General features: G+C 41.6%; 1 protein-coding gene across 1 annotated transcript in view; it reads right to left on the bottom strand.

The window, feature by feature from the left end:
- ryr2b (ryanodine receptor 2b (cardiac)) overlaps positions 1 to 25205 on the bottom strand; it is a 55611-nt gene that overhangs the window by 25921 nt on the left and 4485 nt on the right. Inside the window, 52 exon segments of the mRNA XM_061087760.1 lie at positions 272 to 395; positions 489 to 564; positions 830 to 907; positions 1005 to 1142; positions 1458 to 1547; positions 2039 to 2117; positions 2305 to 2468; positions 3375 to 3515; positions 3621 to 3711; positions 4260 to 4480; positions 4870 to 5039; positions 5232 to 5352; positions 5987 to 6095; positions 6820 to 7006; positions 7571 to 7706; positions 7988 to 8091; positions 8562 to 8694; positions 8932 to 9046; positions 9193 to 9469; positions 9562 to 9693; positions 10262 to 10373; positions 10458 to 10658; positions 10772 to 11401; positions 11502 to 11715; positions 11852 to 12078; positions 12227 to 12313; positions 12436 to 12595; positions 12763 to 12923; positions 13226 to 13340; positions 13671 to 13803; positions 14105 to 14291; positions 14421 to 14629; positions 14799 to 14973; positions 15490 to 15698; positions 15928 to 16075; positions 16650 to 16809; positions 16919 to 17002; positions 17126 to 17229; positions 17339 to 17443; positions 17607 to 17826; positions 17988 to 18180; positions 19028 to 19269; positions 21310 to 21443; positions 21728 to 21846; positions 22355 to 22450; positions 22701 to 22836; positions 22922 to 23102; positions 23727 to 23848; positions 24012 to 24176; positions 24326 to 24482; positions 24933 to 25007; positions 25094 to 25190. Of these exon segments, the coding sequence (XP_060943743.1) occupies positions 272 to 395; positions 489 to 564; positions 830 to 907; positions 1005 to 1142; positions 1458 to 1547; positions 2039 to 2117; positions 2305 to 2468; positions 3375 to 3515; positions 3621 to 3711; positions 4260 to 4480; positions 4870 to 5039; positions 5232 to 5352; positions 5987 to 6095; positions 6820 to 7006; positions 7571 to 7706; positions 7988 to 8091; positions 8562 to 8694; positions 8932 to 9046; positions 9193 to 9469; positions 9562 to 9693; positions 10262 to 10373; positions 10458 to 10658; positions 10772 to 11401; positions 11502 to 11715; positions 11852 to 12078; positions 12227 to 12313; positions 12436 to 12595; positions 12763 to 12923; positions 13226 to 13340; positions 13671 to 13803; positions 14105 to 14291; positions 14421 to 14629; positions 14799 to 14973; positions 15490 to 15698; positions 15928 to 16075; positions 16650 to 16809; positions 16919 to 17002; positions 17126 to 17229; positions 17339 to 17443; positions 17607 to 17826; positions 17988 to 18180; positions 19028 to 19269; positions 21310 to 21443; positions 21728 to 21846; positions 22355 to 22450; positions 22701 to 22836; positions 22922 to 23102; positions 23727 to 23848; positions 24012 to 24176; positions 24326 to 24482; positions 24933 to 25007; positions 25094 to 25190 (8044 nt within the window).

Here is a 25205-nt window from a genome sequence, read left to right as displayed (position 1 = left end):
TATTTTATTCCCACAGTTTTATAGAAAGTATTTCAAGACACTAATGTGCAGTGGGAAGACAAAGAGCCAATAGAATTTTGTGATTCCCTGACTGTGGTGCACTTAAGGTCATGACCTGTACTGGTATTTATTTAAAAAAAGAGACTGGGGTCTGATGGATATCCATGAGTAACACCACTATGACCTGAGCTGGGAACAGCTCATTGCTGCCCACCTCATACATAGTGTATCACATCACCTTTCTGCTGTCTTAAGCTCATTCTGCACTCACCTCCACACAGTGTAGCCATTGAGCTTAAGGAACTTAAGGACGTCACGGGCTCTTTCTCTGAATTTGGTCTTCTCCTTGGCAGTCAGGGTATCATAAGGTACAAGCATCGAAGGTTTAACCCCTCCTGAGAACAGATATGAGTTGAATGTATTACAACTAAGGAGAGGAGGGGAGAGGAAAGGAGAGGAGAGGAGGGGGGAGGAGAGGAAAGGAATACCTTTACTCTCAAGTTCAGATTTCTTCTTCCTAGCCCAGGTATTGTGATTGTTTTCAGCTAACTGTTCCGCCATAGCCTGAAGAAAAGAGAAGAAAAGAGTCAAATCAATTTTCAAACATTTGGAGAATGAACTTCTCCATTTCTAACTTTTCTTTATTGATGAAAGCAGGTAATAATATCTCCCAGCTGCCTGGCATTGTTCACAAAATTGGGTTAGGTGATAAGTTATTTTTCTCATACACAGCCAAACCGAAGAGAGGACACTGGCCTCTGTGCCAAACTCAAAGTAGAAACAAAGTTCAACCTACTTGAATGATGTTGAAAGTAGTAAAAGTACATACACACTGCTCCCATGATAAGATGATGCTGCTCACATCCATTGGTTTGGGGCTGAAAGTTGACGCTCCCTCAAAAGAAAGCTACAACAGACAAACATGACATGACATTAGTTTTATTATGCAAGACTTGTCAGGTCCCCAAGTGGCTGATTAAATGTGGGCTTTGGAGTAGACATACCTGTCCAGACTGAGAAACTCTGCGTGCACATGCATGGCTGCCTGATGCATCTCCTTCTTTAGTCCTCTCTATGGTCCATTCAAAGGCCAGCATGCTCTTTAAAGTCTCTTTAATGGCCCAGCGGTATCCCTCCTTCTCCTGCAAAACTCAAAGAAATATAAATAAACGCTCATGTTGAACTGAAACTTGGGTCATAAAAGGAAAGGAGAGGAGCAGAACATGCTTGAAATATTTGGATATTTTCAAAAGCATGAGTTTTTCACCCCACACATCAGGATTTTGGCAACAGGGAAAAAAATTCAAAGACCACGAACTGAGGCTATTTCATCTTTTACATTATGTACACCACATTTGGTATGTACGTGCCTCTGGGATTCGTCAGTTCGCTGCTTCCTTTGACGAAGTACACTCACAGACACAGACACACACATAAAAGCTGATATCTCTGTGTACCTTCTCAGCCAGAGCCCTGTATGGCTTGAGGAGAGGGTGAACCTTGCTGTTCTCACACAGCTGTTCCCCGTGAACCCAGCCATTTGCAAACTGACAAAAGAGGACACACAGATACATACAGTGGTTCAGCTGTGATCATACATACTTTTTACACATGAGCAATACTCCAAAGGGAATAATTCAGTTCCTATTGTGTTTCCTGCGTATTTGTCTCATAGGTTTTTATTTATATTTTTGCACTTCAATTAGTATAGTTTGTACTTTTTTAATTATTGTCTGTTATATGTGAGAACAGATTTTGTTGTACTCTGCAATGACAATAAAACAATCTATCTATCTATCTATCTATCTATCTATCTATCTATCTATCTATCTATCTATCTATCTATCTATCTATCTATCTATCTATCTATCTATCTATCTATCTATCTATCTATCTATCTATCTATCTATCTATCTATCTATCTATCTATCTATCTATCTATCTGTCTGTCTGTCTGTCAATCTCTCTATCTATCTATATATTCATCAAGTCCACTGCGCAACTTCAGCAGCCTGAAGAATTATTATTATGATATTACCTTGTCAAGTGACCACTTCTCATGAGTGTGCTCTGCATACTTGTTCACTGCAAACTCCAGTCTCTCTGGAACTGATATGCTAGAGCAGAAGAGGAAATAACATAGCAATTTATCTTGCTCTATCTCAGTTTAATATGCTCCTTTGTCCAAAAGTGAATTCTGTCCAACACATTACATTGAACAGAGAAGCTATTTTTCAAAAGATCCAGACTCAAATTGCAATTTTTTTGTCTGTAATCAGTCAAAAGTGCTGCTCAGAATCTTACTTGGACGTATCTACAGGCCGTGGATCAAAGTGTCCATCTGTGTCCATGGAGGATTTTTTCTCCATCTGAGACACACGGCTCGAGTCCACGTGGTCAGGAGGCAGCGCCTTGGCCACTGCAGCCAGACATTGGACGCAAAGCCTGAATAACTGAGGCTCATAGGGCTGTGGAGTTGGATAAGGAGAGAGTGTGGGAGAGAGAGCACAGGACAGGGTGAGATACTGGCTAAGCCTGATTTTGGGTGCTCTGCCACAGTAACGATGCGTGTCCTTGGTTTTCATTACTTTGGACATATGTGTGAATTTTACAAATAGAACCACTCAGCTGAGGAAAAACGGCTTATTCAATTCAAATTTAATAACACATCGGATTTAATTGTTTTGGATAGAAAGACATACGGAGGGATCCCAAAGTCTGGGACTAGTAGACACTGTTCTCATGCACACCAAATAAATTCCATGTAAGAAACCTGCTTCAGAGGCCAAGTAAGTTACAATACAAAAAGGCAACAATATTACACTTATTTTGAGAGGATGTTAAAAGTGTTTGATGCAAACTGTAGCATGTCGTGTACATAGTTTCAACTATACAACAATACTATAAAACTTGGATACAGTATAAAATATGCTGAATTCTTGGCAATGAGAGCTGTGGAATCAATTTCTAAGGTTGTTTGATATGAGCCACCGTGGGCCTGAAAGGAACCCATGGGCTTATTTCTTTGATATTTTCATTTTCCGAATCAGTCAAGTGTCAGGCAGAACTATTTTGAGAAATGAGATTCAGTTATTGATCACGTCTCTCATTCTGTGTCTCTCTCTACCGAGGCTGGTTTAAGGATGAGTTACCTCCAGCATATGAAAAATAAACTCTTCATCTCAAGTGTTTACTAATGTTTGCTGTTTCTCCTGAAATTGACTTTTTTAGGAGAATGGGAAAAGAAATGAAGCGAGAAATCAAAGGATATCAATTATTCATTTTCTGAAACTTTTTTCTCCTTCGGCAAATATTTTTCTTTACTCCAGAAAAGTAGGACTGTAATTTTAAATCACTTTCATTCAGTACTTTACCTTCTTGGCCAAGGCCTTAAACACTCCCCAGAACAATGTTGTAGACAAGTGCAGCTCCTCTTCGGAAGCCAGATTCTGGTCTCCCTGCCCGCCACTTAGCAAGTAGTACTTCCACCGCTGCTCATAGTGACTGGTTAAGAGCTAACAGATAAAAGTATTAAATGAGATCACTTAATTACACAATATTTGATTGGTTTATTATCATTATTCCATCATTGTAGTAATCTCAAAAATGTTTGTATTCACCTTTAGCGGCATTTTGCTATGGTCCGTGAGATGAGGAACATCGAAGACGAGCCGACGGAGAAGAGGCTGCATCACAGATGGTTGGAGTTTGCTGAGGACGCCGATGAGTGCAGGGATTAGTCACATGCACAAATGCACAGTGACTGGTTTTATGACTGATTACTGAGTCGCAGAAGAATCAGACATAATTAAGAAGATGCCACAGGAAAGACATTGTTCAGATCATTAACATTCAGACTGAATTTGGTAAATTATATCTGGATTAGGCCAAAAAAAAATGGATTTACTGTGATTCATTAAATATAATGAGTGGGAATGAGAAGGCGCTAACGAGTGTGCATCAGCTACCAATTATTTGTTGTTTCTCATTTCTCGTCTCAGCATTTTATTTGGACAACAGCAAAGAGGCAGTGAGATGAATGGGAATAAGAAGCTAATAGTGCAATAAAACCATTTTAAAAATAAAAAAGAACAGGCCACTGAAGTTACAGCTACTGAAAATAACACTGCATCACATATGATCTATTAGTAACTTGCTGGAAAACTAATACCCTACCTGTAGACAGCAAAAGAAACAACTCACAATAACAACCTTGTGGAGTAGTGTTGTAGCTTCATAACACAAACAAAAAATCCTACCTGCACAAGACCAACAAACAATCTTCTATAGTGTCTCTCTGAGCCTTGGTCAAACTAAGAGCTCTGGAGAGGCTATATATGGCTTGAATGAGAGAATCAACCAGCACAGTACGATCCTCTAATCCACAGAAAAGAGCGGAACACTTGATGAGCAGGGGAAGAACAGCTGTACACAAGTATCTGTTGAGGGCCAGAGCCATGTCCGTGGATCCCAAATCAGCCTGCAGGGGGAGAGAAGGAGGTTACGCTCGCATAGAGTCTAATTACCTGAGTGGCACTTGACAAGAAGAAGAAGGCAGCAGGAAGGAATATCACGGTCAAGTAAATAATGATTCCTTATATAGAACATAAAGACTGAAAATATACAGCATGTACAAATAAAATTGGAAAATCTGAATAGGAATCAAATGGAGACAGGCGAGTCTTTTGTGAGTCACCACATGAAGTCATGTTTAAAAGGACTCTTCAACAATCATAGAGATGTTATGAGCTGTGGTGCTCAAATCAGGAGGGCAGAGAAGTTGCTATTTTTCATTGGTGACACGTAACAACTTGGATCAATATGAAGACAGGGGTCAGGGGTGAGGGAACTTAAGTTTTCACTGCTCACGGTGTCAAGCCAGACGGCTGCCTGAAGGTCTGGCAGGAAACCAATTTCCAGGAGGTGGAGGAAAAAGCTCTGGTTCTCGATGCCGTAGACTCGGTCGAGGAACAGAACCATCGCTGCTTTGTGGTCTGGGCAGAACACTGTGGACAGGTCAGGCTCAGCCACCACAGCATCTGGAGGAACAAACACAAGGTGGAGATTAGATACAAAGGTCATGTTGACATAATGTGTACAGTACATTTATATATATACATACACAATGGGGACATCGGTGACTATAAGTGGGGGTTTAATGTCTCATAATTTAACATGCATCCCAGGTGGTACTGTACTGATGTTAAAATTAACTGATAGATTATTTTAACCTTTAGACACTGAAGGGATTTGAAAGGAGACGCTGACGACTCCCTCCAGATCCTGGACGGGGATGAGCGACCTCAGAATGGCCCGGATGCGGATGGCTTCTCCTTTGCCCCCTTGAATTAACTGGACCAAGAATTCAGAACAAAAAAAATCAGTAACAACTGCTGTGGGAATTTTACTGATGGGCACAGTCATTTTTTTTCAATTGCAGTTTCTGCTCCTGATGTTCTCAAAGGTTTCACTACATTTCTATGACCTTTGTTAGGTATTCTGAACACATTGCTTTCTAGTGCAGGCAGAGCAAATTCAGACAGCATCTGTCAGCGCCTAGTAAATATCACCAGAGAGCTTTTTGTTTTGATGGATATCATAAAGCACCAGGTAAAACTGGGAAAAAACATAATATACGACAAAATGCTCACAGTAAACATGATCTTTAACTGTGTATTAACACAGTACGGACCAATAAAAGAGATTTTATTGCCATGGAGTTGCCATTCCAAGCAGTGACTCTGACATTAAATGTAATTGTAGAGCAAATTCCCATCGTTATTTTTAAATATTTAATGTTTTATGTTTATGTCTAAAAAGTTTGTATGGGGAACAAGCCATTATGTGGAAAGGTAAATCTATAAAAGCATTAAACTGAGTTTTTTTATGAAAAGCAGTTTGCAGACTTTCTCCATTAGGCTTCATTGTTTCAGCCATCACTGGATATTGAAGAGAAATGGCTGCTGATGGTTGGGAAAACACTCACATGCATCTCTGGAGCACAGCGCCCCAGTAAGTCAATAAGCGCTGAGTAGAAGCTCATGATGGCGTGCCCCATGTGAACGAGGTCATCGTCGGGGTCCTGGACAACATCTCTGTTCCGGGAAACAACCACAATGATCAGAAAGGCTTCTTGTGAAGTAGAATAATCAATGAGGCTTGTTTAAAATACAATATTTATAAATATAGCAAATCATTAGCCAGGCGATATAAGAGCTTTACTAATGACTTTACAGTTTATTTAAAATTCTGACAGTTGCACTGATGGGGAGAAATGCAGACAGACCAGAGGCTCCCAGCTCAGATTCATTTAACAAAATAATCAGTATTTTTCCACTTAAAATTTAGTTTTTAGATTAACTTCTACACGGACACAAATGAGCAGGCTTAATACAGGGATTACATTTCGATAACCTCACATTGCCTATCTTAAATTCTACCATTTAGATGTTATACTTAATGAATCTCTGTTACAGAAACCATGTAATGCCAGATCCAAAAAACTCTCGACTCTGATTAAGATTAATGATGCTGAAATTGGATCTTATTTGCCGGTGAACTCAAAACCAGTAAGATTACACATTTCTGTGAGGAAAAAGTGATACGGTAGAAATGGAGATAAAGAAAAATAATTAAAGAAAGTAATGTTATGAGTATCTTTCTACATGATCTACATGATTCACTTCAACTGCAGTATTGTCCTCTGCAAAGTCCAATGCATGTAAAGCATCTGTTAGGTAGTTTTTTTATGAATATGACTTTGTTGGAATTGTTTGTTTGTATACTAATAAAGCTTTTATGCACACATTTAATACCTACATTGTTCTGTTGGACTGGTATGCGGTGCAAGGTCCATCCATAGAGGGGTCCTCCGAGATCCTGATAGCTTCCTCCATGGCTGCCAGGAGACCATTTCCCCCATCACCACGCAGGGCGGGGCCAAAACACTCGGGTCTACGAATAAGCAACCTCAAAACCAAGTAAGCATTTTCCTCGACACTCTCACCTGTCGACAAATGATAAAATAACAAATTAAATGAAGCCTTACTACTGGCGAACTACATGATTGTGTGTGAGAAATAACTGAGCAGCTTAGAGCAACATTTTTGACTCACACTCAAGAGTTAATTTTTAGGACTAGAAATTGATGTATCAAAATCAAATTGATAAGGATGCCAATTAGGTTAATTTATATACAGCTAAAAGACGGCCTGGAAAAAAGGCTGAAGCTGATATCATTGATGGATACGTGGTGTGAAATTCAATGCCCTTTGGCTGAACTGTCAATACCCTGAAGGGTAATTTGAACTGATGCTTTCTGGGCATCGCATCAGAGTAAAGAAGATCGATAGAACACAAACTAGAAAATTAATTACCTCTATTGCAAATAGCTTACTTAAATGGCAGCATGAAATCACACTTCATTTTGCTCTTACTGTTCTTGAACTGACACAAATAGTCTCACTGACTTGTCTCATATGTGATGGATGACTTGTTTGAAGAAAATGTTGAAAGATACAAACTTAATGCATTTAACTGTCAACAACATTTTTTGCTAAATAAACATTACCATTGCAGAAGACAGCAAAACGTAGAAAGTCCAGGTAGCGCTCTCCCTCCACAGGGTTCCAGCCAACATCAGGGTAGCCTTTCTCCACCAGCTGCTGGCAGCTCTGGAGACCACAGCCAGCCAGGTACTGCACCACCTTCGATCAGATTATAAGTATTTATTAGATTAGTGGTGATAGTTGTGTAATGTGTTGCTCATTACAGCTGCTGGCATCATCAAATCAACAGCAGGAAAGTGGTTGGGGGGTTGAACACAAAGATTTCACAACAGCAGACAATCAATAACATGAGTGAAATGACAGTAACACCGGAAAATGATAAGCAAGGGCAGCACGTGTTCAATATAGAGCAGAGAACTTTTACATGTCTACATAATGGATACGTTTGAGATCTGGATCGTGGAGGAATATGAATTCACCTTCTCTAGGTCGGGTTCCGTCAGCGCTAAGGCTAGTTCATTGTTATCCATCACAGAGGCCGCTGCCACATCCAGAGGAGTGGCTCCACGCATGGACGGGGAAGCTGAGGGACAAAGAGGCAGAAGACAATCAGCGCACCCGCTCATAAACTATATATTTCAGAATGTTGGAGGTTCTTATCAAAGGATAAAGATACTGTGGCCATCACAGGGGTGTTAAAGCCCAACTCTACCAAGAGCAGCTTAGAAAATAACTTTTTTCTTCATTTCATCATTTGCAGGGGAATGTACAGCAAAAAGTTCAGACGCAATGCAACACTCACATTTTACTCAGCAAGCTCCCTTTTTAAAGCGCTGCAAGTTAGACACTTAAAATGTAATGACCTCCTCACAACAACCCTACAAACCGAAATGGAAGCTTACACCTTAGAGTTGAAGCACTTCTGTTCAAACTGTGAGTTTCAGGCGAAACAAATAAAGTTGTGTTGTGCAATGAAGGGTTATTTGTGTTTTAATTGTATTGAGTTTCTGTTACTCAAACACTGACGCAGCCAAGCGTGAGAGGGGGATTTACCAAGTCCGACACTGCTGTTTTCCAGAAGGTAGCTGAGATGGTCAAACAGGGCTCCCTGGTTGTGACGGCTGATGCGGCAAAAGTAACAAAGGAATCGACAGCAGCTGGCCACCATCTTGGGAAACGTTATCTCCTAATACAACAAAATGAAAGGATGGACATAAAGAGAAAGCTAAATGTGACATGATGGCAGATGTTACAAAAAAACAAACTCGACTGCATGGAGTATTGCCCAGTTAATCAGCCAGAACTCATTACACTAGCTTTGGCTGATTTCATTTTTGGAATATGCCCCATGGACCAACAATGTTGCTCGGTTACACACTTTTTTCCAAATACCAACACAAATTAATTAAATTTTTTCTCTCACCTTTGATTCCCCTTCTCCTAAAACATTCACCATCACCTCCATCACAGTCTCATGCATCCCCAGTGCCCTCATTAAGTTGGGATGTTGGTAGAAAACTTTATTATTCATGATGTCTCTGGATGTAAAAACACAGAATATTCACAAAAGCTGTAAAGAATACATTCCACAGTTTGGAGGATATGACGTTACCAGTATGTTGAATAATGTCCACAGAAGATGACAATAATTAAGAGGTCACAGAAGATGCAACCATCCTCCTACCCAAGTCTCCTGATCATCATCTTCTCCTCCTCTTTCCCCATGCGGACGCTGAGGAGGGAGCGGATTTGGCCGAGGGAGGAGAGGAGAGTCATTGTGTCCTCCACCGAGACCTGGCTGATTGTGTAGGTTCTGCTGAGCGGTCCCGCCATTTGACCCCAGAGACCCTGATACTGGCGGTGGAGCAATGAGAAGACAGCTCTGACCAGTTCAGGGTCCTCCATCTCACTCTCTTGGGTCCAGCGCACCATCGTCTCAGAAATTAGCTTTTTGAGGGACTCTGGAGAATAACCCGAGAATTACCCTTATGTTTGAAAGCAAGGTGAGTTGTGATGTAGATGTAGATTGAGAAATAGATACACTTACTGCCACTCTGCGGTTTACACTCTTCTTCTACAGGCGACTTCCTCACTCCCAAGCCTCTCACCACTAGACTGAGAAGCCAATCTTTCACAGACATCTTAGCATCCTCTTCAACCTCTGAGTCGACGTCCAGTTCAATGCCTGCACGACCACAGCAAAACAAGCAGTGACAGAGCGTATAAATAGTTTTCTGACTAAATATAGATTCATTTCAATTTAAAGAGGACAGTGTGCAGCTCAAATATACATGTCCCTGTATGATTCACAGTATCAGATTATAGCTACCAGCCTATTTGCACGTCTAGTCCCTTGGCAGGTAACACACAAGCTATGCAATATAACCCTGCTCACAACAGCACAAATGTATGCTTGTCAGATAAAAGCAAGTCATCAAAACCACAAGAAGAAGGAGAATATTAAATTCAGTAAGTGCAAAGCTGAGCAACTTTAAGACATCTTTTAAAGTTGGTCTCAAAAGCGCTGATTGAGCTGCAGCCCCTCACATCGTCAGACAGGCTGATTCGATAGGATTGATTTATGGCTGTTACGGAAAAAAGCAGCAAAGAGTGCTGACATGAGACAGCACGACCTCGTATAGGAGCTATTCTTGAAGAACTCAGAGAGTTTATTGAGCGAGTGTACACAAAGCAATGTAGTGGAGAAGGGGCTCTTTTAAAAATCAGACTCAAAGATTATAGAGTGTTCCAACCACAGTGTGTGTTCAGGAGCTGATGGAAGTCCAGCAGGAGCTGTTGGGTTTCCACAGGACACGGACAAGCCTCCTGCTGCTCATCCTCTCTGAAGCTCAGCAGCATGTTGATCTGAACACAGATAAACAGATTACACAAACATCTCGGGGATTCTAATCCTCTGACATTTCCCAATCTGATTTCAGCCTATCGGACCTGCTCCTGTGGAGGTGAGCGGAACTCCTTGGTCTTGCGGGCAGTGAGGGCGGCAGACATGTTGAGCGCCTGCATGACCTGGTTGTAGCGATAGCGCTGGTTCTCCTGAAGCCGCCCTGCAAAGTTGTCAGAGAAGGCGACCGCAGCTTCCACCCTGTGACGCACCTGGCTGTCACACAGGTAGGACAGAAGATGGCAGAGCTGGGGAGAGAAACGCTTTATGCTTTATTTTAAACCACTTGTGTGACAGTGACAACACAACTGAAGCTCATCCACAATTATATCCAATGTGAGAAATCTTCTAATTTATTCACCTCAAGCTTGACAGCTTCTGGAAGCTTCATCTGAAGAAGTCCCTGTGTGGGAGTGTCGTTTTCCTTCTCGCTGCCCCCTTTCCATTCCTTTTCATTATCATCACTCACATCTTCTTCCTCTTTCCCTTCAGTGGATTCAACATCTAGGGAGAAGACTCCCGGCTCTATCAGTCTCAGAACTTTGCAGAGATCCTCATCCCCAAATACACCCATTACCAGCAGGGTATAGAAGAGTCTAATTAGGGGAACCAGCAGAAGCTCAATGCTGCCTCCTACAGGATCCCTCACACCCTGACCCACAGCCCACAACCCCGCAGTCAGCATCTCCCCAGTGAGACTCTTTAATATGTCCAAAGGGATTTCTGGGCTGTCTGCGCAGACGCTTTCAACTGCATCATCTGTTTCCATCCCGTCACCCCTCACAAAGCAAGGGCTTGAGAAGTGCATCTGTGGTTTAAGGGATGTGCTAAGACGAGAGCATGGAATTCGTTCTGGAGGTGGACTGCCCCCCCTCTTCTCACCATCAGAAGGGCTGGGATAAAGAGTGATTTGTCTGGTCTGGTCCGTCATAGGCACAATGTATTCGTGGTTCATCATGATAAATGCTGTGCTGTGGCTGCTGAGGTGGACCTAAAGAACAAGACAATTTATATTTATTTATTTGGAACTAAGTAGATTTCTTATCCTGTAGTCACTGATCAAATTAACCTTAACTCCAAAAAGCAATCACCTGAATAAGGAGCTGGTAGAATGCGGAGCGGAGAGGCCCCGGGAGTTGGGGATTCTGAATGGCATGAAGGACCTGGGACTGGTCCACGTGACTGCAGAGGACATGGCAAACTCTGGAGTTTCCCAGGGCGCATAAAGAGCAGTAGAGGAGCAGGGTGTGGCGGTGAAAGGTCAAGAGATCATCAAGTTCGGACAACTCCAAAATGTCAACACACCTAAATGTATATTAAAAAATAAATAAAGGTATTGTCAATGTCAGTGTTGTTGCTCAATCAAGAACAAATTAAAACTCGAGTTAACAAAAGATGTTTTAGATTATAGCAATAACAAAGTTTATATCTGGTCTTTGACCTGTTTTCATCAGGGATCTGAAGGGTCATAACTTGCTGAGGCTCAGAACACTGGACTCTCCAGCCATGATGCTCATCCGGCCGATCTACCAACACCTGTAATGCGTGCTCTGGGACTCTGGTCCACGAAACCGGGCTGAGATGCTGGACCTGGAACCGTGGAGGACACTGAGGAGTGGAATTTCTTCTTTGGCTGCGAAGCAAACCTGCCGACAGGGGCATTACATTCTGGACCCAGAGAAAGAGAAATAAAAGAAATGTTATATCAGACCATCAAAAGTTTTGTAAAAGAAGAAACCTCTCACAATCAAATAAACTATGTGTCAAAATGTTCATCTTACATATTTGACGATTTGATAATGAAAACTTTCTTTACCTTCACACGTCCCAATTCAAACTGAAACATGTTGCCCGTGGTTGGTTTGACAAAAACAGCAGGAAACAGCTTGGTACGGGCTTCCACCTGATCAACAGAGAAACAATATTACCGATGTTAAGTAATACAATGCAACACATTAAACATTGTTTCCTTTAGATAATGAGGTAAGTTATTCTGCCAATCACAAAGTTTCCTGTGTGACCTACTTGGTAGAATGCTGCCATCTCCACTCCACTGGAGGTGAAGGTGAGCAGCCCAGTGGCTGTGTCAATCAAACAGCCAATTTCTAACCCTGTACTTCTTCGACTTTGAGACAAGCCTGTAGCTTCTCCAGCGCACAGCATGTAACAGTTACAGCGCTTCACACTGTGGACAAGGAGAGGGACACTATCATTAGTTTGTTTATAAAATATAGCGTACAAAGGACATAATGGCAAATATCATCGATATCTCTAAATGCATTTAATTTAAGTATTTAAATTCTTGGTCAAAACCATCCATTCTAAAAATGTAATGTCTTGGTGCACACTGACCTCTCCTGGACTTTGCCGCTGTCGTCTCCGAGGGTGACAGTCACGGTGTGGACATAGTCGGTGTCAAATGTCATGTCATGTTGATGGAAGTCCGAGGTCACCCAGCCTACCCACACATTGAACGGATCCTGGCCAGGAAGAACCCTCACTGAGTAGTAATACTGAAACCCAGAGGTCAGCTGGTGTCATTGTTCGGTATTTGCATTATTCTACATTATCTTAATGTGGCAGGGGATTATCTAGCAGCGCTGCACAAGCCCTGCAGCTCAATTTGTATAACTTCCCTTGATTCTAAGGCAGCACGGCGCTCAAACACATTTAGTCTTTATCGTCATTATTTCTTGGTAATTATAGCTCATTTAAATATTACAGTTTAAAAACATTGGTTTTCTTTTTAGTGCTGATTTCATTTGATATGGTCGGTGGTTATCTGGTTCAGATGGGATGAAATATTGATCCTTACTCTGGAGCTCTGGATGAGGTGACCATGGTCATCTTTGTCAACAACCACATCTTCGAGGAGCCGTGCAGACGAGTTGCTGCTGACGAGGCCTGGTTTTGTTTTCTTCAACATGAACCTTACAGAGCAGAAACACACATTAATGAGCAGCACAATGCAACTTGCATATTGATGATGACTTTAGTGAGACAAGAGCCTGTTTACATCTCTGCTTCTCTCACAATTTGGATTTCTTCTGTTTATGGCTTATTTAATTTTGATAATTTATTATTTTACAACCATAGAAAAACAAAGAATACACAATAGACTAAGAATAATACATCTCAACCAAAACTAACAATTCAAACCAAGGTTTGTGCTTCAATGCTAATTTTACTACTGTTTATTCAAAATTATACGCATCTCATTACATATAGTATGTTCCTAATTTTAGCTCTCGACAATCTACCGTTGTTTCAATCTTGATGTTTTCTCCTGACTATGATCCTTATGGTTGAGCTCATCTCTCGAGCCAGCGAAACTGTGAGCTGACTTCATCAGCACTTCAAAGTCAGAGTCCAATTCCTCCTGCTCTTTCCGTCCTAAAAAAGAACAATGAACACTAATTACAGCGAGGCCTGGGGGAGCTTAAACGGAGCAACTCACCAAGGTCATAAAGTAAGAATATCAGCAATCTGGATAAATGGAAGCAACGGCCATCTAGATCACGTTCATAATTTTGTTAAATTTTCTTCTTGTGACAGGTCTGTAATTTGTACAAGCTGCAGCACTTATAATGTAATTTGTTTGTTGTGTGTTTTGGCAAACGGAGCACGTCTTCTATGAAGTCTTGTTGAGCTCTCTGCGGCCAAACTGTATATGATGCTGTTATACCATCTTAACCTGGAGAGAGAGTGTTGGAGGCCAAGGGAAGCACCCCCGCTGCAGGGCTGGTGAGGACATCAACACATTCAACAGACATGCTGAGCCGGTAAAAGCCCATCTCACTGCCTCCGCTGTGGTGAGCAAACAACCGCTGAGCGACCCTCAGGCTGGACAAGGACTCCGTTGAGCCGCTGATTTTAGTGACCTTGAGTAAGATTTGAACAAGATTTTTCAGGATCAGTGTGAGTTGACCAGTTCTACCAGCAACCATGCAAAGGACAGAATACCTGTTAACATATAAAGGGGAGCAAATGTATAAACTGCATGAACTAACCTGGAAATTGTGATCATCAGGTAGTATGGAGGTAAACTGAGGCTGTTTCCAACTCATCCACAGAGCTGGATCTCTGGCCATGTTGACGGCAAAGGGCTCAAAGCCTTCCTGCTGACCACAGACTGTGAAGTACTGCAGAGAGGCCATGTGGCGGCCCAGGTTCAGCCTCCCCACCTGGTTCACCCCGACACTGACCACGGGCAACAGGCCTAGGAAATATGTGGAGAGACACAATGAAAATCTTTAATATACTGTATGTTGAACTTTTTTCAAAAACAAGGAACAGTAGTGTGAAATAAAGATTTATTATCTTTCAGTCAATAGAAAGTATCAACTTTGTGCAATACACAGTATAAAAAGTCAAAAACTCCTCCAGACCGTCTCTGAAATCGAAGTCCTTGGCAGCCAGCTCTGATCCTCTGTCATTAAACAGCACTTCTCCGTTGAGCGTGACCAGCATGGTGCGTTCAGCCATGTCGACCAAACAACCCACCACATCGCCTCTCTGCCACGGACGTCCCAGTGATTCACCACCCTGGTGGTACCACTGAGCCTGAAAGCAACAGGATGAGAATTTAGTCTGAAATAGGAATCACCACGGCTGGGAATGAGGTAAAGAGAGAAGGACGCAGGATGATCAGAGGCAGCCCGGCAGATTAATGAGAGCTGTACTCCAATTTGCTTTTTCCTATATCCCTCATATTTTATTTTATAATGGTGAATGGCTTTGATCACGACCATTGTTGAATCAGGGTTTGCTTAATTATACGTCTGATGTAATATTCTGTCTGCTCTCCTAAAATCCTCCTCTAGCTTTACCAATGATCACATAACCAGTATGTAAACAGATTAAGACTTTTTTTTATTACATCCAGATCCAGACATAATTTATTCCTGTAGACTATGAGAGTAAATCAAGAAATGTCTTGTAGTAACATGTTTTTCAACATATTTGATTTCATTATGCCAGAAAAAACACACATTTGAAATCTAACTATGATCTGTGTTGTTTCAATAAGTTCCCTGGTGTTATTGCTGTGTTCAAAGCTGTAAACCTTAAATATCTCACCTCAAGTCCATCAAAGACGTATGCCTGGTCATCTGAGCCGAGCTCTTTATCAGGGATACAGCCTGGTCGGGCCCAGCCCACTCTCATACTCCCTGGTGTCAGTATTTCAAATTCATAATACCACTTCCCATGAGTCACGGCGTATGATTTATCTGGTCTGAACACTGTGCACTTCTCAGCAGAGGAGAGACAAGCGTTTGATAATGTGCCTGTAAACACAACAACAGAGAAAATATGGTGATGTGCAAAAATAAGCGATTTGCGTTCAAGCCCCATTAAACAGAACTTTTACTTTGCATTACAATGTTCAGAGAAGTTGCAGAGTTTCAAAAGATATGCAAAAAAGAAAGCTGTGTTGCAACTTGAATTGTATTGTCTAAAGCTGGTTAAAGGGGATATTGACTGAGCTATAACTAGTAACAGGACTTAGTGACATACCCCGTTCTTGGTTGAGGGGCTCCAGGCTGTAACCGTAAGCCAGCAGAGTACACACTGCCTCTCTGACACTCTCTCGGCCCATTCTCCTGTTCCTTTCATCAAGCAGGCTGTAAGGCACCAGGTACGGGCTGCGCTTGGCTTTTACATCCTGGTAAAACACATGAAAGACCAATACGAGTTAACAATACATGAAAGCAAATAGCATCCGTGTTTGTGTTGACAGAACAAGCTGTTACTTTATACATTTTAGTGTTGAGACTGAGAGAGTACTTTTTTCAACAATACTTGTTTTAAGTAAGGCAACATCAACTGGTAGCCCACGTCACCCATTGTTTAGCAAAGCATTTTGACCAGCACCATCTTATTTATTTTTTTAAACCAGCAGTAGCCATATTTGGAGAAGCAGGGGTTGACCCTGACTGAGTGGTCAAGGACACTGCACACCCACATACACCTCTAACCCATTGGACAGCAAGGTTTTACTTTATGAAAGACTATAACACATCATGTGGTACTGAAGAAGATTGAGATGATAGAGAAGTTTTTGCTGATGATATGAGAGGATACGGATTTGAGACATTTCTGCATTAGCTTCAATTTCCTGACCTAGAGTCTATGTCCATTTTCATTCAGGGTCTATAGACAACCTGCAATATAATGAATGAAAAAATATTGTTCCTTTTCAGCGGTGTCTGGTCAATTCAGTAATACAGAACAGAAACCTGCTGGGCTCCGTAGGTCCATCCCTGTTTGATCCGCTCTCTGGCCCAGACATTGTGATCGTTCTCTGCCAGCAGGTTAGCCACTTCCTCGTGGGCTGGACTCAGAGAAACCTGTCTCAAGTCAACTGGGGCAGGACGATATCCACTGGGCTGTTCATATCTGAGAAAGATAAAATAAAAGAATGACCAAATAGCTCTGTTGTTGTTGCATTTTTGCAGTATTTGTGACTACAAACAAAATGCAATTAAACATTATAATATTTACATACTTGGTGGCTAATCTCATGTATTTGACTCTGTCTGCCGCACGGTCATCAGTCAAACCAACGTGAAATCCAAGAGCAAGCAAAGTCCTTCAGCAGGAAAATATACAGAAACACTAATAACTCAACTGGTACATTTTTATTAATTTTGTTCAACATATTAAATTAGACGTGAGGTTGTTTATATTGTAGGATAAAGGTCATAGATTTCACCTGAGGGTGTCCTGAGCCACCTGAACATTCTGGCTCCTCTCCTGCTCCGGCAGCTTGGAGAACTCCACCAAACACGGATCATGCCTCTTACTCTCATCTCTCACCTGTTTGACAAAAGCTCAACGTTTTCAAACCGCAAGAAACACTGTACTTAAATAATAATTATTCATTGCAATGATTAAATAATGCCAGCATATGCTTTTATTTCCTCACAGGTCCGTTTGTCCATCCAAGGTCTATCTTGTCGATTACCCAGAGCTCATGGATGTTCTCAGCCATTTTTTCTCGGATATCCTCAAGTTGTGAGGGCAGTGCCACCTGTTCATTGGAAAGATCCATTTAAAATTGTATGTAAATATTCTGAATATTTGTATCAGAATTTTTTTTAATCTGAAATCTCAAAATAAAAAAATGAATTTGCAATTTATCTTAGCAAAATACGGTAACATTAAATCTGTTTGATTTGACTGCTATCTTTTACCTTGCTAATGTCTACTGGTGTGGGAGTGAAGGTAACTGGAGTGACAGGTACTAATGGGCCGATGAGCTCTTGTTTTCCTTCTCCGAGATCCCAGATGTATTTCTGACATGGTTCTACCTTCAGCTTGACTCTTGGGAGCAGAGCCTCGGAGCACGGAGCAAAACCTGGTGGCGGCAAGAAGCGAAACTCTCCATGTCTTCCCCCTAACAGGAAACGAACACTGGTGTCGAGAAAAAGAACATGGCATGCATTTAAAAAGATTAAACTTCAACAAAAAAATGTTCAGCCTCCTTTAAGAAATTATAAATGGTATTAAATACAGCATATGACGTGACTTGAGATAAACCAGAAGCCAACAGTTAGCGTGTCTCCTCTACTCACTTGATTCCAGCAGAGAAGCTGACCACAGGGTGAAGGAGGCCGTCCACACTGAAGTTCTCTAACATGCCCTGCACAGGCAGCCCGTTGACCCGGAAAGAGATGCAGCGAGTGCTGAGGTCCAGGCAGCAGCTGACCACATCATCGTTTCTCAGCAAGTGGGGGAAAGGTGAGCTCACTCTGCGGCCCACGCAGCCTAAAATTCATTGAACATAATTGCTTAAGTCATCCATGTTTTATTAAATTAAATCTCCCAGTACTTTAAAAATACAAGAATGCGAAAACAATGCATGAATGCACCCATAGATTTTTTGACATCGGAGGTTCATATTCATTCTGGCAGAATCTGACATAAATCATCCTGACAGGACACTTCTAAATTGCCAATATGGAATCAGTCCACTTTGTATTCCTTGTTGTTTACCCAGACTAGACACAAGTAAAAAGGCAGCAAGTCTGTTCATCGTCAATTTAGACGAACACATCTTTGTCGTAATCAAAAGTTTGGCAGCCGCAGCAAACTCAAGATTTACTGCGGCTGATGATGATTTATTATAGTCTCTGTTCAGTCTCAAGGAACAAACAGTAATATGTCCCCAGCTCCCTCTGAATAATTATGTGTTGCTTCACAATGGGGGTCACTGAAATGTCAAGTTGTCTCTACAAGATAATTAAGAAGCATTGATTTTATTGAATTTCTTTTTTGGTTTGTTTAATCAGACATGGTAAAATCCCAAATAATCCTTTTATGGCACTAAATAAAAAGCAATGATAGGATTTTTTATTTGAACCATCTCTAAAAATGGCTGTAAATCAATTTTAGATCAGAGATTACGAATTAAAACTTTAAAATGGGTCATGTTTCATTTTCTGGTTTCTTTTTAATCTCCCTGTGGAGGTGATGTCACCAACCTACATTTCAATCACATCTTTACTCTGATGAAAACTCAAGATTGAAATATGGTTATTAATGCATTAATTCACTGAGCAGCATCCCCAGAAGTTCTTCTACTGAACTACTGACTCCTGTGTCTCATCCTCACCTGACCAGAGCTGAAGCCCATCAAAGCCATACGAGCAGAGGTCGTCTCCCACCCCGTTGCCCCCCCAGCCTTCTCCTCCGGTGGGCCTGGGCTGGTAGCCCTCCGAGCAAGCCCAGCCCACACGCAGATGGGTGGGCTCAGGTGTCAGGAAGGGGTCGACGTGGTCCACAACCAGCTCGTAGTACCACATTCGATGCTGCGCTGAATCATCCCCCATTGCCAGGAAGATGTTCGGTCTCATGCTGTGAAGTCCACAAGAGGTAGAGAAATATGGAAGAAGACTCAGACGATGATGAGCCTTTCTTGGTTAGAAGTTATAGTTTATAGTTTTACTTAGTTTGTTATTACAGACCCACTCTCTGGGATTCTCTACCACTTGAACTAAGGTTTGCTGCAAGTAATGTCAGCAGATTAAAAACACCAATTATTGCAAGCTTTTGATTAGCATGTAATTAAAGAGTACCCATCCATTTAATGTATTGCTGAATCAATCACTCTCCTTTTTTAATAACTACTCTATATGTTTTACCATTCTCCACTTTTAATGTTTGTTATCCTTTCCGTTTTAAATTTTAATTTAAATGTTTCACTGCTCAGACACTTAACATAGGATGATAAAAGAAAATATCCATAAATGTAAGACTCACATCATAATCTTCACAGTCATGCATGAATATTGAATTAAATTTTTTAAAGCATTATAATAGAAGTCACTCATTTTTACCATACTGCTCTGTGTAGGATCACACACTGCTATTCCTTTATTCTGGGAATTTGGTGCAGCGCACAGAGACCATAACTCAACTTTCATGAGCACATCTCATTTCATTGTTATAAATATATAAACCAAACACAGCGCAGGCATTTTGTTGGAGGTTGACCTTCCACTGCTGGTGCTGAAACTAAATTACCAGAGAAGATTTAGAATCAGAGCATGAGAAGCAATAACACGAAAAAGGTTTGTGGACGGGAAAATCGGCAATATGTTGCTCGAATTAAATCAGGACCAAGACGACATCTGGAGAATAAATGTTAGTTCATGTAGTGACTTCAACCTTGCCCTTGACAGAGCTCTCAGGACAGAGAAGACATTAGGAAGGTAGAGGGGGGGAGTTGAGAGAAAGGGAAAAGGACACGGAGCGAAAAATGTGACTTGGTTAAGATGATGTAAGAGATTGGATAATAATAGATAAGAAGACTGGATACAGACAGGGACAAATATGTAACAGGGCATCTGGAAAAACTGGCAAAATGTGGTAGGGTATGGGAGAGAAAATGGAAAAGAGAGGGAAAACCCATGAGATGAATGAAAGCAGATGTACTAATGAGATATTTAGTTGGACAAGAAGTAAGAGTGATAGAATGAGTAATGGCTAGAGGAGGAAGAGAGAGCTGGGGATTGGACTGAGCAGGTGTTTGGAATATGAGACAAAATAAGCTATAAGGCCCGAGGAGCAAAATGGGCTGTTGATAGAGAAAAGAGTGATAAAAGAAGGCAGCTGCTGGGGACGACAGGGCACATTGAGTAGAAAAAAAACACAAGCTCAAAGGAAAAGGAAAATGGAAACTGCTTCGCACAGTGGGCCAAAATATTGAGAGACAGAGGAAGATCAAATGCGATAGAAATGAAAAAAAAAAATCCAAAGATGAGTCACATCAACTTCGGTAGACCCTAACCTTTCCACAGTTTCGTTGGATACGGTTGAGATAAAGACATGTGAGCTCTGACATCAACATTATTGGTTTGATCTCTTCAGACAAAAATCATTTGTGCAGCTAATTAAGAGGAGACACTGAAGGAGACAAGTAATTCTTCAATTAACTCAAGTCCAGCAGAGAAAGAGCAGAGTGCTCTACTGTGGAGAAAGATAAAGTGTATCTCGTATCAAGGATGTGTACAGCAGCGCACAATGAGAAACTTCAAGTACACAAAGGCCTGCAGCAGTGCGATCTCTACAGTTAACAAAACAAATCGAATAGAAAGCACAAGAGGGGACAGTAGGGAAAGGAAACAGTCTGTAAATGATTCTCCAAGAGTGAATAAAATATGTAAAACAGATTATAGGAAGATATTCTCCTTCCAACACTTGATTTCTGAGCTTGGACATTATTTTTAAAATGTTTAGATATAAATTTGTGTAACGTTTGTGTGTCTGAAATGCAAAAGAGACAAACAGCAAAGGAAAAAGACCAAAAACACTGAATAAGAAAATAATGAGACAGAATGGAAGAGAGAAGAATAACTTAAAGACAAAAGGAGGAGAAAGCATTCTGGATCGTACCTGATGACCTGATTAACCAGACGTGTTTGGAGCAGCGAGTCTCTGTCTGGCAGCAGGCTGTCGCAGATGTGGTTCTGATTGGACCGCACCGCCACGCCGTTGCACACACACAGAGAGCGTAGCACCTCCAGAACCTGGAAAGCAACCTGTCAACACCCCATCAAGCAGCGGCTCCATAAACACGTGGAAATCATCCCACATTAGGGGAAAAGTTCAACAACCACGACTGAAGCTGCAATTGGCTTTTCTGTGCTTTTGTATTTCCACACACAAAAACAGATTTGAACAAGCTGCAGCTTTTCAGCCAATGAACCCAGATGTAGCATGAACATATTGACAATATATGATAATTTTGCGTCCAGTATGGATAAGCTTATACTTTTTTTAAATCCAATAGACAAAATACTAAATATTTTACCTTATGGTTGCATCCATGCTTGTCAAGAAAAGAGATGATGGAATGAATGTGTCCTTCTTTGACGACATTGAGTGCTTCAGGACTTTCCAGTAGGATACAGTGCAGAACCTCCAAGACTCCTGTACATGACAATATGTAATTGCTTATTAATATGTGGACGATACTGCCTGTAATATCACGAGTGCTTGCTATGATGCTGAGATAAGATACATTCTTACTTAATATGCAGCAGATAACATTAAACACCGGGACTATTTTACTATTTAATCACAAATTTAAAATGTAGCCTGAACTGTTGGCCATCAAATATCTAATAGGTTAATCTGCGAGTCTATGTGAAAACGTGTTCTCAAAATAAGGCAAAAAGGGTATTGTGAGGTCACAAGACCTATGACCTCCAAATTTGAATCAGGTTATACTTCAGTCCAAGTAAATGTTTGTGTCAGGTGTAATGAAATTCCCAGCAGGTGTCGCTAGTAGATCTCATTCACATTCAAGGGACAGACAGATGGACCACAGACAAACCAAAAACACTGGCTGTTGCACGGAGACATAACGATACCCAAGGATGTGGTAATTTTTGAATAATTTGCAAGTGAAAGTAGAATAAGTACAAGTTCAACCAACCAGAGGAAGCCTCCAGTCGGTCTAGTCGGCTAATCAGCCAGTCAAGAGAACCTGAGAAATGTGCACAGTTCACACGGTTTCCCCGGATCAAAGCAGCTGGAGAGGGAAAGAGAAGCAAGTGTTAGGAGGAGGCTCAGGATCCATTGATCCATGTATTTTATGCAAAATGACAGAGTGTAAACCACATTTCAACAATTTATCACTTTAAATTGATATTTCTAGCAAAATGCATATGAATGCTCAGTAGATATTACAGAGAAAACATTTGTATCTGTAGATAATCAATGTTGTGGGGTCAGTTCTGCAAATGAAAAGGTGTCTATACTAGATGTGTGTTCCTTCTCACCCAGTAGCTCATAGAAGCGGTTGAGGATGGTCTCCCATTCTTCTCCCATCTCACCCTGAGCAGACTCAGCAAAATCAGAAGCGCTGCTGTACTGGTGTAGACGATCAATACAATCTAGGACCAGAGCTATCACACCCTGAGAAGAAACAGGGGTGCACGTATGAAACACTGTCAAACGTATAAGATGTGGGACAAGTTGAAACTATCACACATGCAGTTACCTCTTCTTGAAACATGTTTTGCCGATTCTTCAGAGCTGCCATGCTGTTCTGTTTATCTTCATGGCCAAGCCCCTCCAGAGGTTGGAAGTACTTTATTAGATCCTGCAGACTGCACTTCACCATCTCTGTCGGCACGCTGACAGAGGACAGGTGTCCTTGCTGACTGAAGCCATCCACTTTCCTACAGCAGATGTGTATGAGAAATACAACAATAGTATATTTCACAGACATGATTAGTTTCCAGCCTGGACTCAAACTACCAGACCTTTAAATCTTCTCGTGGTAAAGCAGGCCTGGATTTGAAAACCACCAACTATGACTTATGCTCTGGGCTGCTTATCGGAATCAACGGAGGAGAGTGATGCATGTTACACAGACTGGAAAGTCCTCGGAGGCAAATGTATGATTCTAATGTATTCTAGTTTTTTTACAGTGAGAAAATAGAAAGTTTGAGAAATGTTCAGAGCCTCAAGTGATTCCATATCTCAGAATTTTCTCTCAGTTAATTATGCACCAGTCACTTTTTAAAGCATGGGAGGAATCCCATGGTATTCTTTCAAAATTTCTTAGGGTATTGCTGTGGTTCTGTGTACCACAAGAAAATCCTTAAGGCATTCCAATACAGCTGAAGTCTGCAGTTGTGTGTGCGTGTGTGTGTGCGTGTGTGTGCTATTATTCTTATTACACATTGGTCCATACAATATAGACCTTTACCAATTTATCTGTAATAGGCCAATATTGGTCTTGCTTATATATCACTGTCACTGTACCAAATATCTGCGGTTGTAAATACCCGGACCATCACCTGATAAAGCGGCTGAAGAGGAGAGTAGCACTCCGGACGAGTCTGGCCGAGTGAGGTTCTTCTCTCTGAGAACGAGACAGCGTCAGCCCGTCGTCCATGTGACCCTCGCTGTGCAAAATGGCCTGGAAGCACAACATTTGCAATTATTTTCTATTGATTTTCCTCCCCCCACTTTCCATATATTAAAAGTGTGATTCAATACATTTTCACATTCAATATTCATTATAGACGGAATATAGAATGAGCCTCATGCCTTTGTTGAATCAATGAATTCTACATGTTTACCTTTCGCTGAGTTCCTCCCATGCGAGACGACTTTGCATCAGTGGTTTGGTAGGTGAGCCAGAGCCCAGAGTGGACATGCTGAACGTAACATATGGAATCTCCATACTTGATCTCTGGGACCCCCATGCCGTCGACATTAGTCCTTACGCCAGTGTCAAGCTTCTCCTACAGGGAAAAATCTATTATAACATTTATCCCAAACAAATGTGTCCCTGTGAAATAAATACTTCATACTAATGACCGTCAGTAATCCAGTCCTTTCATAATTGATTAAGAAAATGAATTGATCTTAGCAGTCTCATGTGACCCCTGACCTTTGAGGAACGGAAGCAGAAGGAGGTCGTGTTGATGTCAGCTTTTTCCCGATCAACCAGGTACAGGCCCTTTTCCTCCGTCAGACCCAGATACCTCCCGGTGGTCACATGGCACAGTCTGAAAGGCTGCCCCCAGCATGTATGCCTCCCGCTCCACCTGAGGAATATCAAGGAGTTTGTGTTGTGCTGTTGTTGTTGTTGTTCTCGTTGCTGCATTCTTTTCCAGGAAATTGAACTGTCTGCTACAGTGACGCTGTCTGCTGAATTGATTTGTCTGCTACATTTAGTTTTTTCCCTCTTTAGTGTTGACATGGCAGGGGAGCAAGCAGGGGACACACAACCCTAATTCTGTTCTGGGCCAGACAAACATGGTTTCTCTGCTCAGCCATTCTAGGCAAAAACAGGAGAAACAAAAACTCCAGACCTTGAACTGGCAGTGACCATCAGCAGCTGGATATTAACTCCTTCTATGTCCTTAGCAATAATTTACTATTTTCTCTTCTTCTGCAACAACAAAAATTTGACCTTTTTCATACAATCAAAATCTTTTGTGTGAAGCTAAAAATTACTGCATGTGAGCAGATCATCAAATCCCATTTATACTCACACAACACGCAGAATCTCCAGCCTCCACAGCGAGCAGGCTTGGCTGGAGACGGATCCAACCTCATAATGCATCATCCTGCATTGAGAAAACGGACGTGAATAGGGAACAAAAGGATGTTTCTGTTGGGAACGAGAGGTGATTAGTATTTTCAAGTAACCGACCTTTGCAGCTCCTCTCCCTGCCCTGTGGAGGGAACTGTCAGACATGCGTCACTGTGGCTGTGGAGTAGCCTCAACGTGTCGCCCCCCTTCAGGAACCCTGGTGTTAGCAGAA

The sequence above is a fragment of the Limanda limanda genome, chromosome 15 (assembly GCF_963576545.1).
Source record: "Limanda limanda chromosome 15, fLimLim1.1, whole genome shotgun sequence".
Classification (NCBI taxonomy): domain Eukaryota; kingdom Metazoa; phylum Chordata; class Actinopteri; order Pleuronectiformes; family Pleuronectidae; genus Limanda; species Limanda limanda.
The sequence above is the reverse complement of the archived record's forward strand: the minus strand, read 5'-3'. Positions and strand labels throughout refer to the sequence as shown.